This window comes from Sminthopsis crassicaudata, chromosome 3 (genome assembly GCF_048593235.1).
Source record: "Sminthopsis crassicaudata isolate SCR6 chromosome 3, ASM4859323v1, whole genome shotgun sequence".
In the NCBI taxonomy this organism is placed as follows: Eukaryota; Metazoa; Chordata; class Mammalia; order Dasyuromorphia; family Dasyuridae; genus Sminthopsis; species Sminthopsis crassicaudata.
In genome coordinates this window covers 59,526,012-59,540,499 of record NC_133619.1, presented here as the reverse complement: position 1 = coordinate 59,540,499, position 14,488 = coordinate 59,526,012, and the positions used below count along the sequence as shown (strand labels likewise).

The 14,488-nt window shown below is 34.0% G+C and overlaps 1 protein-coding gene across 1 annotated transcript in view; it reads right to left on the bottom strand.

Moving 5' to 3' along the window:
* Positions 1-495: 495 nt before the first annotated feature.
* The window catches only part of PAX3 (paired box 3), a 79,198-nt gene continuing 65,205 nt past the window's right edge, over positions 496-14,488 (bottom strand). Inside the window, exons 5-7 of the mRNA XM_074301963.1 lie at positions 10,112-10,317; positions 3,103-3,268; positions 496-836 (exon numbers count right to left, since the gene is read on the bottom strand). Coding sequence (XP_074158064.1) covers positions 496-836; positions 3,103-3,268; positions 10,112-10,317 — 713 coding nt within the window. The remainder of the gene's footprint in view (positions 837-3,102; positions 3,269-10,111; positions 10,318-14,488) is intronic.

Below are 14,488 nucleotides of genomic sequence, written 5' to 3'. Positions count from 1 at the left end.
TGACATGCCATTATCAAGGCAATTTATTAACACGATTTCCCAAGGAAAGCTCAGAGTCCAATGCAAATTAGAAAAACAATTATGACATTCAAATATTTGTCTATTTTCCAAAGAGGGCCCTTCTCCTAATTTGTGCAGTTCTAACTCATTTATTCCAGAGCACAGTGGACATCACCTGGGGCTCTCTCCACATGACTTGTTTGTTTCTTCTCCAGTTATTTGGTCAAAGCTCTGGTATTTTCTTAAAGGGCCCTTTTTTCTGGAAATCCTATCAGCTGACCCAATTCCATAGAAGATGCCAGTGTTTGTGAAGTTTCCCAACCGAGGACCAGGACGAGGGGGTGGAGAAGGCTGCACATTACAAATGCCTTGACAACTAAATGTAAACACCGAGTCTGGATGATTACATTAAAAATCACTTGAAATTAAAACTAAGCTACAACTTTTGATGCAGCCAGTAGAGGGGGGAAAAAAAGGAAACTAGCAAAACTAAAATCATGTGGCTTGTATAAAGAATACATTATGGTTTAAATTTGGCAATTCATTATACTGGTGCCTCGGGGAATAGACGATTTGGTTCTGGTATACAGCAAATCCTCTGTCTGGAAACACGGGACTGACCTGAGGTGAAAGGCCATTGCCAATGGCGGGGTTCATGGGATTGGAGGGCCCGGATGGAGGCACAAAGCTGTCTGTATAGCTGGAAAATCCATGTCTGGTGCTGGGCAGGCAATATGCAGAGCTGCTCTCCGGATTGGACGGGAGCGTACTTTGGTGCACGGTGCTCGGAGGAAGAGGCTGGGGTCTGTGGACCGTGCTGCTGGGGTCAGACACCGCTGAAAGCAAGAGAGACCGTTTTAAGCGGATATTCGGTTCTTTTGTGTTCCAGCATGACAACTCATCCCACAACTAACTGTCCCCCAGTGCGCCAAAACGCATCCTCTAACTTCCAGTGTGCGGGAGATAGGGGCCTGGTTCTAGGCTTGCAAATGTACAAGCCGTCCCAACCTGGAATTACTGAGGCCCATTTCTCCACATAATCATATTCTTCTCTCTGCTAAGGGCTGAACGTTCCACATAGCACATAGTGATATTATTTCCTGCTGGAATTATCAACTGAGTATATATATATATACACACATATATATACCTATATTCAAGTGTGTATATATATATATATATGTGTGTATATATACATATATATACAAATATATAAACATATATACAAGTATATATACACATATATACATATATATGAGTATTTATATATATATACACATATATACACACACATATAAACATATATAAGTATATATACACACTTACATAAGTGTATATATATATATATATACACACACACATATATACAAGTGTATATATATATATACCTATATTCAAGTGTGTGTATATATAAGTATATATACATATATATACAAATATATAAACATATATACATATATACGAGTATTTATATATACACACATATATAAGCACAGAAAATTTTAGATCTCTGATCTAGACAGCTGCCTGCTTCAGTTTCCTTATCTGTAAAACAGGGATAATAATAGCAACCATCTCCTAAGGCTGTTGTGAAAATATAAGGAGATATTTGTAAAGTGTTTTAAAAGCTTTAAAGTGCTATGTAATTGTTAACTATTTAGAGTATGATGATTATTACATAGTAAAGAAAGGTTTACAAAGCATTTGTCTTAAAATCCTGTAAGGCAAGTAGTGTTAAGTATTTCTGTTTTACAAATATGAAAACTGCAACTGAGAAAAGACTTGCCCAATGACGTAACAATTAATAATGGTCAGAATCAGGATTCTACTGATACTGCTCTCTCCAAATACCAAGAATTTATCAATGGGATTCCCACAATCTGCTAACAGCCAATGGAATGTAGAGAGAGAACAGGATCAAGTGGAGGAAATGGGGTCACTGACTAGAAGACAAGAAGGAAAGAATTCAGGGACATGTTAGGAGGTGGATAGAAGTTAACTTTGTTTTCCTGAAGGATACCCTAATCTATAATTGCGTGTACCTGATAGTCAAACAGTTTGAACTTTGCTTTAAAATATATATATATATATATATATATATATATATATATATATATATATATATATATATATATATATATATATATATATATATATATATATATATATATATATATATATATATATATAGTCATCAGCTGGACAAGGTAGAAATGATCTTCCCAGAAGAACCAAGCAACATGAAAATACTGAACCGTAGTGTACAGAATTGATTGGTAGGGGCAATTATAACTGGACCTTTGGCTTTCAGGTCCAAATTCCCAAGATCTCCCTTTTTCAGAAGCTTGGAGTAATATTAATTCCATAACCAATGGAATTATGACTGTGAATTTGCAGTTGGGCTAAATGTTTTTTTTTTAAATCTAATATGTAGTTGGTTTTTTTTTTTTTTTCTGTTTTCTTTTCCTTTGTTATATTAGCAGCTAAGGAAGGCAATCAAAGCTGCCTTTGTGAGTGGTACAGTTATTGGCCCTTTATCCTTGAACTGTTGGTATGACCACTGTCCTGTGATCAGCCTCAGTGAAAAGTAATGATTAATTGAACACCAAGGCCAAACAGAGCTGGTGTCCAGGGACCATCTGAGAGATGTTAGAATAGGACAGCCAGATCACTGATTTTAGATGGGTCTACATTTAAATTCACTAGGGACACAATTGTAAAGATCCAAGCAGAATTATGTTACTACTAAGATGTCTACATATCACAGGTCAGTCATGGCAACTTTGTACATTGTATACAATGGTCTTGAAACATAATTACAAACAATTAAAACATGATTAAATATGGCTAAACTATGAATTCCCTTATTCTTCCAGATCCTAAATGGGAAGATGAATATAGATGATATTATAAAATGAGCTGGAGAAAGAAATGGCAACCGAGAAAACCCCACATCCCCACATGGGATCGCACAGAAATAACTGAAATAACTCAACAACATATGGGGGTATATATATGTGTGTGTGTATACATATACATACATACATATATAGTCTGAATAAAGAAATTCTATTTTATCTCATTTGCTCCTTTCCAACATACCTTGTGGGATCGATGTAGGCTGATAGGAGGTCTCCGACAGCTGGTATGTTGGAAGAGTAGGCATGGCAGTAGGAGGGAATCCCCCCGGAATGAGATGGTTGAAAGCCATCAGTTGATTGGCCCCAGCTTGCTTCCTCCATCTTGCCCGGCGGTTGCTAAACCAGACCTATGGATTTAATTTAAAATTTGAGGGTTTCACCGATGATATAATAGTACATTCTTAATAAATTTTTTCATGCTAAAATAGATTAAAGACCCCCTTACTGACAAGAGAAAGAGGAGCAAGAGCATTCAGCTTTCTGTTTTCCCTGAGATTTGATGTGGGTAGGAAGAGTGGGAGGGAGAGGGATAAAGAGAATAAGGAGAACCAAGTTTGAGGGTTAGAGAAAGGGCTTCAGAATTCTCATGGGTCCTGTGTTAGCTTTGGGGAGGTCAGAATGAGTAAGTAGGAGTAGGGACAACAGCAATCTATTCCCTCTCACCATCACCATTCTTCTCTACTTGTCTCTACACATATAAATAGAGAGATATAGATTTATATATGTAGATACAGATATAGATCATATATTATGTATGTGCATTTACACATAGTATATATGCATTTATATATGTATAGATATACGTACACACTTATATATAATTGTGTACAAATATATCATAGACCATACATTATTATACACATTTATATATACATAGAATATGTACATGTATATATATATTACATAAGTATGTGTTTATATATAACACTGAATAAAGTAGGTAACAAAAAATATTAAAACCTTGGCATCTAATGACTCAATATTGTAGATTGGTTACATAGGCCATATGTCTAAAGCTTCAGATTGCTCTTGTGCCCCAGATGCCATTGTTTTCAAAGGCTACCCCATTAACTATGCTTTGCCACCAGGCTTCAGGTCTTATTGGTCTGCCTGTGAATTCCTATGGCCTTTGTATATGCAGTTCTGGATTAACCATTAAAATTTCAACAAAACACAAAACAAGGAACAATGTTGCTTTCCGTTCAAACTGTGAAACATTATATTATTCCTCACAGACAGGGAATCAAGTGTTTAAAATGAGGAGAATAATATACTTATGAGGCCTCTTTTTAAATTATTTTTATGACTATGAGGAGACAGAAGAAAAAGAGAATAAATATTAGCCAGAAATCCAGTTGTCTTAGAAATGAAAAGACAGTTTCTTTGTGCAATTATTTTACATAGGCCTTATGCAAAATTCTAAAATTTAAGAGGGACCCTTAGAAGGATTCTACTTAGAGGTATATATAATTTTAAACCTCCATAATTCTTGTCACATGTTACTTTTCCAGATTATTTAATTTTTAATAATCTTCACAACATTGTATTATAACCACACTAATTTACTACTTCTTAAACTTAGCATTTCCCTCTTCCATGGATCTGCTCATGACTGTGTACACACTGCTTCATCCTTGCAGTCTAGAAGTTCTTAATTGTGAGTGTGTGTGTGTGTGTGTGTGTGTGTGTTTGTCCTGGACCTATGGGATCCTTTTCATATGATATTGTTCATTGCATAAAATAGCATTTGTAGAATTGCAAAGAAAATCAATTACATTGAAATACAATTATCAAAATACTAAAATTATCACAAGGTCGGGGATTCCAATTTAAGAATTTCTGTGTCAAACCTTCTTATTATAACTTCTCATATATAGTTTTGGAATCAAAATCAGAGAGAAAGGTTATATAGCTAATAAGTCATAAAGCTGGATTTGAACCCACTTAATTCTGATTTGAACCCACTTAACTCTAAGTTTGTGCTCCTTCTACTTCATCATCTTCCCTTTGCTAAATAGCAGAATGGTCTTAGGTCACTGTTTACCTCTCTAAGCTTCAGTTCCCTCCTCTGAAAAATAAGGGACTTGGAAGAGATCTTCCCTCATTTTAACATTCTAGAATCTACATTAAAATATCATGCTTCTTGCATTTCCAACAGAAACAGGCAGGATCCATCAATGGCTAACCATGTTGGACATTATTCTCACTTGCTGTCTCAAGTTTATATAAACTAACAAATTACTGTTCTTCATTAAAAAACATTAAGTGAATAACATCAAGGTGTGAAGAACATCATGTCTTCTGTGGTCCTTGCAAATTAGCACAAGCTCAGGATGGACTCTTATGCTAATGTAATAGATCTCAAGACATGTCACTTCCTTTGCACATCTGCTCTGGTTTCCAAACAGCCCTTCTCCTGCCACTGACCCTATTTACTCATCACCATCATATAAAAAGTGGAGAGAAGAAAGAAAATAATGGTGGTCACGTCATCTTGATCATCTCTCCCATTATGTGTATAGTCAAAAGGACAACCAGAGGAGAAATAACAAGTACTGCTAGCATTTCTATGGAACTTGATGTTCACTAAGTGCTTTATTTTATTTTTTTAAATTTATTTTTAATTTGTAGAATAAAGCAAGCATACCCAAAAGATAGTATAATATTTTTTAATTGCACGGGAAGATGAAAATTTATTATGTACATCCTACTATCCCTTTTTTACAATTATTATCTTGTTTAATTTTTTTAAATTTATTTTTAATTTATAGAATAAAATAAGAATATCCAAAAGATAGTATAATAATTTTTAAAAAGATTTCACACGAAAATGCAATCTATTAAGTACATCCTGCTATCGCTTTTACAATTATTATCTCATTTTATTTATCCTCATAATAACCTAAAAGGTAAAAATTACTATTGTCCTCATTTTAGAGATGAGGAAACTGAGGCTGAATGACTTGCTCAGCTACTAACTGTTTGAGCCTGGATTTCAACTCGAGGCTTCCTGAATCCAGGACCAGTGCTCTATTCACTGTCCCTCCAGGTGCCTCTGTGGAATATATGAACTTAAGAGGGAGCAATCAGATCTGGCCACATTCTGTTCCAACCCCAAGTATTTATTCCAACCTAGTCTGAGTTCCAGACCTGGTCTGAGACCTTGAACCACCAATGAATAGCTCCTGGAAACATTGAATTTTAGAAGTGAAAGGAACCTTAGAGAGAGCACCTAATCTAGCCTGAGACAGATGAAGTAATGTCCTGAAGGTCACACAGCCTCTTAATGGCAGAACCTGGATGAAAAATCAGCTTTCCTCTCTTCTAGTCCAAGAAATTGATTTCTCACTGCATCCTGTGAATTTTCCTCTCTTTGTTCTAGCTTTCCTTCTATAAAAACAGAATGGTCATATTTGCCTAGTTTAAGGAAATAATATATGAAATAAAACACTCTCATGAAAGCATGCAAGAAATAGGTATTTTGCACATCATAAAATCTAGTGAGAGTCATTCTTTCCCACTAAAACTTTATTACCTGCGATTATTTGCATAGTAACAGCTACAATAACTTAAGCCAAGATAAAATTACAAGAACTATAAATCCCTATGGTTCAGACTATCAGCTGATCACCAGAGAGGCAAAGAATTCTCTTTCTATTGCCCCCTACTAAGCTATGCTATAATATTACATAATTTGATACATTACAAGAGGGAAAGTAGAGTTTCAATTCCTATAGATGTTTTTGTCATTTGCCAACTCACTTCTCTTTGGAGAAGGATGCCAGATAAATTGAACAAACAGTCTCTGGAGACACAACACTTTTTTTTGTTTGTTTTTATTAAAATTCACAGTTTAGCACAGGAAATTCAATACATCTTTCCATGTGAAGATAGACTGGAAAAAAAACCCACTGAACTAAAAATATTAAAAGTTTATCTTCTACTATAGTAAAGAAGATGAAAAGCTGACATTTATGTCATATAAAATTATTTATATGTCATTTTATCTTTATATGTATATATATACATATCTATAGATACGTATGTGTATATATGTTCATAATATTGTTAGAAACACATTTCCTGAGATATCATACTTGACAAAAAAAAAAAAGGGGGGGGGTAATTTGAGTTGGAATCAGAGGAATTGTGTGTCTCTTTCCTTGTTTTTATTTTATTTTTCAACCATCAAAAACTGAAACAATCCCTACTTGAGTGTTACTAAAAACAGAGCCATGTTTATCTCCTTCTTTTCCAGATCATCTTTATCCAAAAAAGAAAAAAAAAAAAAAAGGCTTTTGTTCTTGAATTTTTATCACCAATTGACTACTATCTTTTCTTCCATGCTGGGTTGAGCAAAAGATCCATATGCTATATGTTGTCGGGAATTTGTTAGGCCGTAGATCATAGCCATGGTGTGAGGCACGATGTGTCCCAAGGGAACTGAGGAAGCCGTAAGGAATGTAAAAAGTCACCGGGTTAAAGCCACAGTAAGACAGCTGTTATGTTAATGAGGGGTTCTGCTTTTTTGGCCAACTGTAGGTCACTGATATGGAAAAATACGAACAAGTAGGGAGAAAACTTGTTGGTTTGCTCTAATCAGCTAGAATTTGTATTTTTTTAATATCTGCTGAGCAGAAAGAGTTTTACATGACACTATCCAACCTCATTTTATGGTTTTGAAATTTATTCTGTAAGGCAGCTCCATTTTCAATATAGGAAAATAAATATTATCTGCAAAAATACTCTGTGTCTCCATTCACTCTCTTTAGTTATGGATTTTTAGAGGTTTTATTATTTGTTTGATTGACTATAGGGAGATATGCTGCTTTATGAAGAGAGACTTATCTCAATTGATTTTTGTTCATTTTAAGACTAGATCATTTCATGTTTAGGAAATGAAGAACAGCATTCTGAGTGTTTGGAAACACAAGCAGCCAAATTATAATGTCCACACTTGAAAATGTCTGCTGTGCTGAGAAACTAATAATTTATTCTTCAAATGTGCTTTTAGTGCTAGCTAGAAAATTCTATCACTTTCTCCTCAAAAATGCATGAGTTTTCAAAATTGAAATCAATTCAAAAATCATGCATTGAATATTTATCAAAAAAAAAAAAAAAAACCTCATGCACTTAGGAAATACTGTGTTACAGCAATTTGTATTAGTCTCATTCCCTCAAAGAAAGCAAGCTTCTTAAAGACAAACTTCATGTCTCATCTAAATTTCATTATCTTCCTCTTCCAGAACACAATGTCCTGTATACAGTTGGTATTTAATAAAAGTTAGCTTCATGGGAACAGTTAGATGGTGCAGTGGATAGAGCACCAACCCTGAAGTTAAGAGGACCTGAGTTCAAATATGACCTCAGACACTTAACACTTCTTAGTTGTGTGACCTTGAGCAAGTCACTTAACCCTAATGCCTCAGCTTAAAAAAAAAAAATAAGTTAGTTTTATGATATTGCATTTTACAGGATTATAGTTTCAGTACAAGACTTTATCATAGCTACTATATACACTCCCCACCTTTCAAAGTACTTCCTAGATGCAAGAATTTGAAGGATCTCTGGTTTCATGTAGGGAAATTTCAGTATAACATTCTCTTACCATCTCAGAATAACCCCTCCATAACATAGTAAAGTGTCAGGGAGTTGTCTGATTTAAAAATGAGGCTAAATGACTTACCCAAGGTCTCCTGGTAAGTGAATGCAAAAGGCAGGATCTGAGTTCAGGGCTTTCTCATTCTAAATCCAACATTCTATTCATATTGACTTAATGAATGTTAGAATAGTAATAACCATTAATAAAACTTAATAAACTAAGCACATTAATTTCTCATAAATTATCTGTCGAATCCTGTCGATCCTAGGATGAGTCAAGAGGATTAGAATAATCTCTGAATAAGCAACCAAGAAGAAATTAGAATCACATCAGAATCCAATGGGACTCTACTGCTCTGAGGGAACTACCTTACTTTGCTAGAGTAGAGAATGTTTCCTAGTACTGAGATAAGGCAGGCTGCAGGAAAAGAGAATGGCCCAAATGGCTGTCCCAGCCTTTACTCTGATTGTGAACACTTTAGCATCTATATATAGAATGTGCATTTTCCAAGTGAACAAAGTTAACTCAGTACCCCAGGAAATGTGTTATGTTTAGTAACCTAGTGAAGTCTATGGATACTTCAGAATGTTTTCAAATGTACAAAATAAAATACATAAATTTACAATGGAAATTAACCACATAAAATATAATTATCAAAAAAAAAAATTTTAAAAACAACTTCATAAGTCCTAAGGCAATAATTGGCTGAGTAGTTGGTGATATAGATTGTAAAAGGAATTTCCTGAACAAGAATTCCCTACATCAATCAGTAAAACAAGAGAGAGAGAGAGAGAGAGAGAGAGAGAGAGAGAGAGAGAGAGAGAGAGAGAGAGAGAGAGAGAGAGAGATGGATGGATGAAAGGATGGATGGATGATTAAGTAGGTGAAAGAGGAAACAAAGGTTCAATCTTCTAAGAATATCAATTTATTAAGCAATATATATATACCAAATATATAATATACCAATAAACCAAGATGTTCCTCAATGTATAGATAAGTAAATAGAAGATTAAATGAATGAATAAATGAATTAATTAATAGATAAATAAATGCTAAGTGCTAAGCTCAGTATAAAAACTGAGAGAATGTACTTGCTATCAGTGCCCTATAAATTATGCTACTGTGGACCAAAGTCCTGGTTAGACCAACCTATTTCCATGGTCCCAGTCAGCCCTAAGAACATAAATTAGAATCATGGATCTCAACTCACTTCCAGTTGATCAATGATGGACAGAAACAACTACACCCAGAGAAGGAACACTGGGAAGTGAATGTAAATTGTTAGCACTACTGTCTATCTACCCAGGTTACTTATATCTTCGGAATCTAATACTTAATGTGCACCAAGAAAATTAGATTTACACACATATATTGTATCTAGGTTATATTGTAACCCATGTAAAATGTATGGGATTGCCTGTCATCTGGGGGAGGGGGTAGAGGGAGGGAGGGGATAATTTGGAAAAATGAATACAAGGGATAATGTTATAAAAAAAAATTACTCATGCATATATACTGTCAAAAAAATTTATAAATAAAATTAAAAAAAAAAATCATGGATCTAATAGATTTCTTCCGTTATTGGTACCTGAACTCGGGCTTCCGTGAGCTTAGCCCTTTGGGCTAGTTCTTCTCGGGTATAAATGTCAGGGTAGTGGGTTCTTTCAAAAGCCCTTTCCAGCTCTTCCAGCTGCTCTGCAGTGAAGGTCGTCCGGCTCCGTCGCTGCTTCCTCTTTAGTGGTAAATCTGGCTCCGAGTCAATATCCGAGCCCTCATCAGATTGAGGTGCTGAAGCTAACAAGTAGTTTTTCAAAAGAAAGGGGAAAAAAAAAAAAGAAAAAGAAAAAGAATATGAAAATTTAGCTGAGGAGCTGAAAACTTTCTAAGGGAAAGGGAAATTTAATTACAATTTTTTGAAAAATTCCATTATTTTCCATGACGTATCATTATTATTCTTTGCATTATAAACTTACAAATGTATTTATTGTATTAATAAATAATCATAAATATACATTTATACTATATAGAGACATTAAAGAATTGAAATAATTTTTGGAGATTAAAGAACTTTCTTTTTCAAATTCCTTCACCATAGGATGAAAGAGCAGACCCCAGTAGACCTGATGTATAATTCTAACCACACACCCATGCATACACATATCTGTATACTTATATATTTTTCCATTTCAATATTTTCTATCAATCTTGTGATGTCATTATGTACATTTTCTTATTTTACTTACACAAATCAATAAAATAATAAAAACTATTAACTTAGTGATAACGCTCATTTATTATTAATTTTATTATTTATAATTTGTTGATATTAAAATCATATTTTATAGTTCTCAGAAAATTGTTTATTTTGAACATTTGGCATAAAAAAAACAAACAAGGGTAACAAACTCCCATTAGTGCATTAAATTTATCAGATTAGCTAATTGTCGCTCTTCAAGAAAAGAAGGGTTTGGCCTGAAGGAGAGTTATTAAGGGCTAGAAGGGAGAAGAGGCTATAAGGAAAGGGAAAGGAAGCAAGTTCCCTGAGCTCCCTAAGGGAAGGAGAAAAGATTACTCCAATAAATGTCAGGAGTGACTTAGAATACTGGGAAATGAACAATCCAATGGGAATCATTTGTAATTAAACTCTAATTTGGGATGAGAAATACAGTAATTCTAAACATAAAATCTACTATCTGTGTTTGTGTTAATGAGATGAATCAACACATTAGCACTGACACAAATCCTTGATTTTTGCCTTAAATAACCTCTCTCACCTCTCTATTATTTACAGTAGGAGGCCTCCCGGCTAAGCATTCTGGCTACACTTTCATCTGGCATTGTCATTGTGGTAGTCAACACTGCTGTTTAAAGGTAACCAAGAGAGTCCTTTCCAACTTCCCTATTCAACAAAATTTGTTTTTTGGTTTTTGGTTTTTGGGTTTTTTTTATGCTACAAAACCTCAAGTCTTCTGGGATCCTTGGGATCTCAATACAGAACCTGGGATTAGTCAATGTTCCACAGATTCCCCTACTGGGAAAATCAGTCAATGAACCCAACACGAACTTCAAAAATGACTTATATTTAAGAAGGTAACGCTGCTTTCTTAAATATCAAATCAAGGTATGAAGAATAAGATTAGTGGGTAATATCTCTTTGCCATTTATTTTTAAAACATTTTATGAGATTTTATGTATTGACTATGCAAATCACACAAAGAACAGCTAACATTTCTAAAGCCTTTAGAACTATGGTAAAAGCTTGAAGTGATGTTAAAAACAAAGCTATTAGGAAATATCTCAAAGCTGGAACCTTCAGGGATCATTTCCTACCAACACCTGAAGAAAAATGCCCTCTATCCCAACTCTGATAAGTTAGATCCCCAAAGGAGTATCCCACGAGGTCTGAAGGACAATGACTTCATCTTAAGAGCACAAACTTAAGGTCCTATTCTAGTGTCAGAATAAATTACTCTTTGCTTGTCTAATCCTAGGATTTCATCAGTGTAGGGAATTATCACAGGTTAATATAGATTATCTGTAGATAAAATGTAAATAATCTGTAATTTTTCATTAGAGAGTTAGAAAATTGCTTAGTAAAATAATCTCAAACACTGAAAAATGAAGAGGTAAAGGTGAAAATTAGTTACATTTATCATAAGTAAAAAAAAAAAGGATCTGAAGACAAATATATGCTTATATAAGTAGTCTCCTTAAGATTGAGTCTTTTTCTAGAAATATGTAATACTAGCCTAAAAAAATGACAACGGATCATTTACAGATATCAATAAATTTTTAAAAAGCATTAAGATACTAAGAAATATACCATAGATTTAATTTAAAAATTAAAATTTAATTTTTAAACTTTAAAACTAAAAAACAATCTCTCTAATAATGATGACGATGATAATGATAGCTTATATTTAGATAGCACTGTTAGATTAACAATGTACTTTCCCTACAAAAACATCTCAGATCTTGTTCAGTCGTGTCTGAATCCATGATCTCATTTGGGATTTCCTTAGCAAAGATACAGGAGTGGTTTGCAATTCCCTTCTCTAGCTCAGATGAGGAAACTGAGGCACAGGGAGTTAAAGGACTTGCCCAGAGTCGCATAGTTGGTTAGTGTCAGAGAACAGTTTTGAACTCAGGAAGAGGAGGCACTTTTCCCATTGCTCCATTTGTGGAAATTATTATCCCTTATGTTCGTAATATTTTTGATATCCCAAAGATCTTAGTGAAGTTTTAAGTTTTTGATAGCCTAAATACAAGGACACACTAAAAACAAACAAACAAACACACAAAGTAGTAGAGAGGTTGCCCTTAGAGACAGTAAAACCTGGAGTCAAATTCTTCACACAGTTAATTATTATCTGGCCCTGAGTAAAATCAATTAACTTCTCTCAATTTCCTCAACTTCCTCATCTGAAGATTGGGGATAATAATAGGACCAAGGTATTTGTGAGAATCAAATGAGCTGTTATATGTAACATTACAATTACATTGTAATGAAGTGAAGCAAAACTATTTTTCAGATAAATCAAAGGCAAGGGGAGAGGGACAAAGTTTATCTCTGTTGCTATAACTCAGAGACTTTGAGCAAAGTTAACTAGTCTTACTTCTGAGACACAATTAGATTCAATATAATCTCATATGTAAACTATATCAGTGGTCCAATCATCATGTTAAGAAGGAAAAAATTCAATTATACAGAATGGCAAACCAGTCATAATATATATACCTTCATAAAGAAAATGAGTTTTAGCATTCATTTGTCATTACTGAGAATCATTTACTCTCATTTCTATCCCAATAGTTTAAGCCGAAAGAACAAACGACTATCTTCACAATAACACACAAATAGGAGAAGATGTATTATTATTATTTTAAGAAAATCTATATGAACAGAATAAGCAGCATGTTTCCTTCAAAATGGCAATCAACTTCACTTTTGATTGTGACAAAATTCTCAGTGGATTAACCCAGAATTCCATCCCATTGTATTTCATTGATTTGACTTGTCCGGGTTATTCTTCTTTTAGATTAGTACTTTTAATTTTTACTTTTCATATCAAAACCCACTACCAGAAGACCTTTTGAATTATGCTTTAATTTATCCTAAAGTCATTAATATCTTCCTCTTTGAAAGGACAAGCAAGCAAGGAGGATTGAGAGTTTTTCTCCTCTGTTCAGAAAGTTAGAAAAGCAAGAATCTCATGGCCCCATAGAACTCATACTTTTCTGGCCAAGGCCTGCTAATGAAAGAGACTGTTGCCAGATAGACAATCTTCTGCCCTTCAGGCAAAGATGGTGACCCTTCATTTTGCTGGATATTGCTCCCTTTGAACCATCAGAAGCTGGAGCCAATTGCAAAAGTTAGCTGGACCTGGAGAATAATTATTGGTTTCACTCATATCTCATAATTTGTCCTTTGGTAAAAGATTAAATTAATACAAAGATTCCAAATCCTAACTTGTTATATCACAAAATATCATAAAACTAAGTTATTTTAAGAAAAAAGTCTACCTATTTTGAATCAGGTATCTATTTATATATTATTTCCATATATATATAAAACATTTATATATACATACCTGATTCAAAATAGATATAGATACAGGTAGATATCATATATACATTATGTTTGTTAGGAAGGAGATTGTCGAGTTAAAAATTCAAAAAAAGTTTGGGTTACAGATGTAAAAATTGAGAGGAAGGAAATGTTTCTATAATAGATTCCAAGGGATCGTGTGACTATTTTTTTCTGATACAACAGAATCAGGCTGATTGTTTTTGTACAGAAGTAGCTATGATAATATCAATTCTGAAAACCAATACTATCTTTTCATCTCAATGGTGCATGGTGGGCATTAAGAGGCCAAAACATATGATCAACAAAGAAAAGTTCTCATCAAATCAATGGACAGATGGAAAAGAAGGTAGACCAGTCATATGGTAAGAGCAAGAG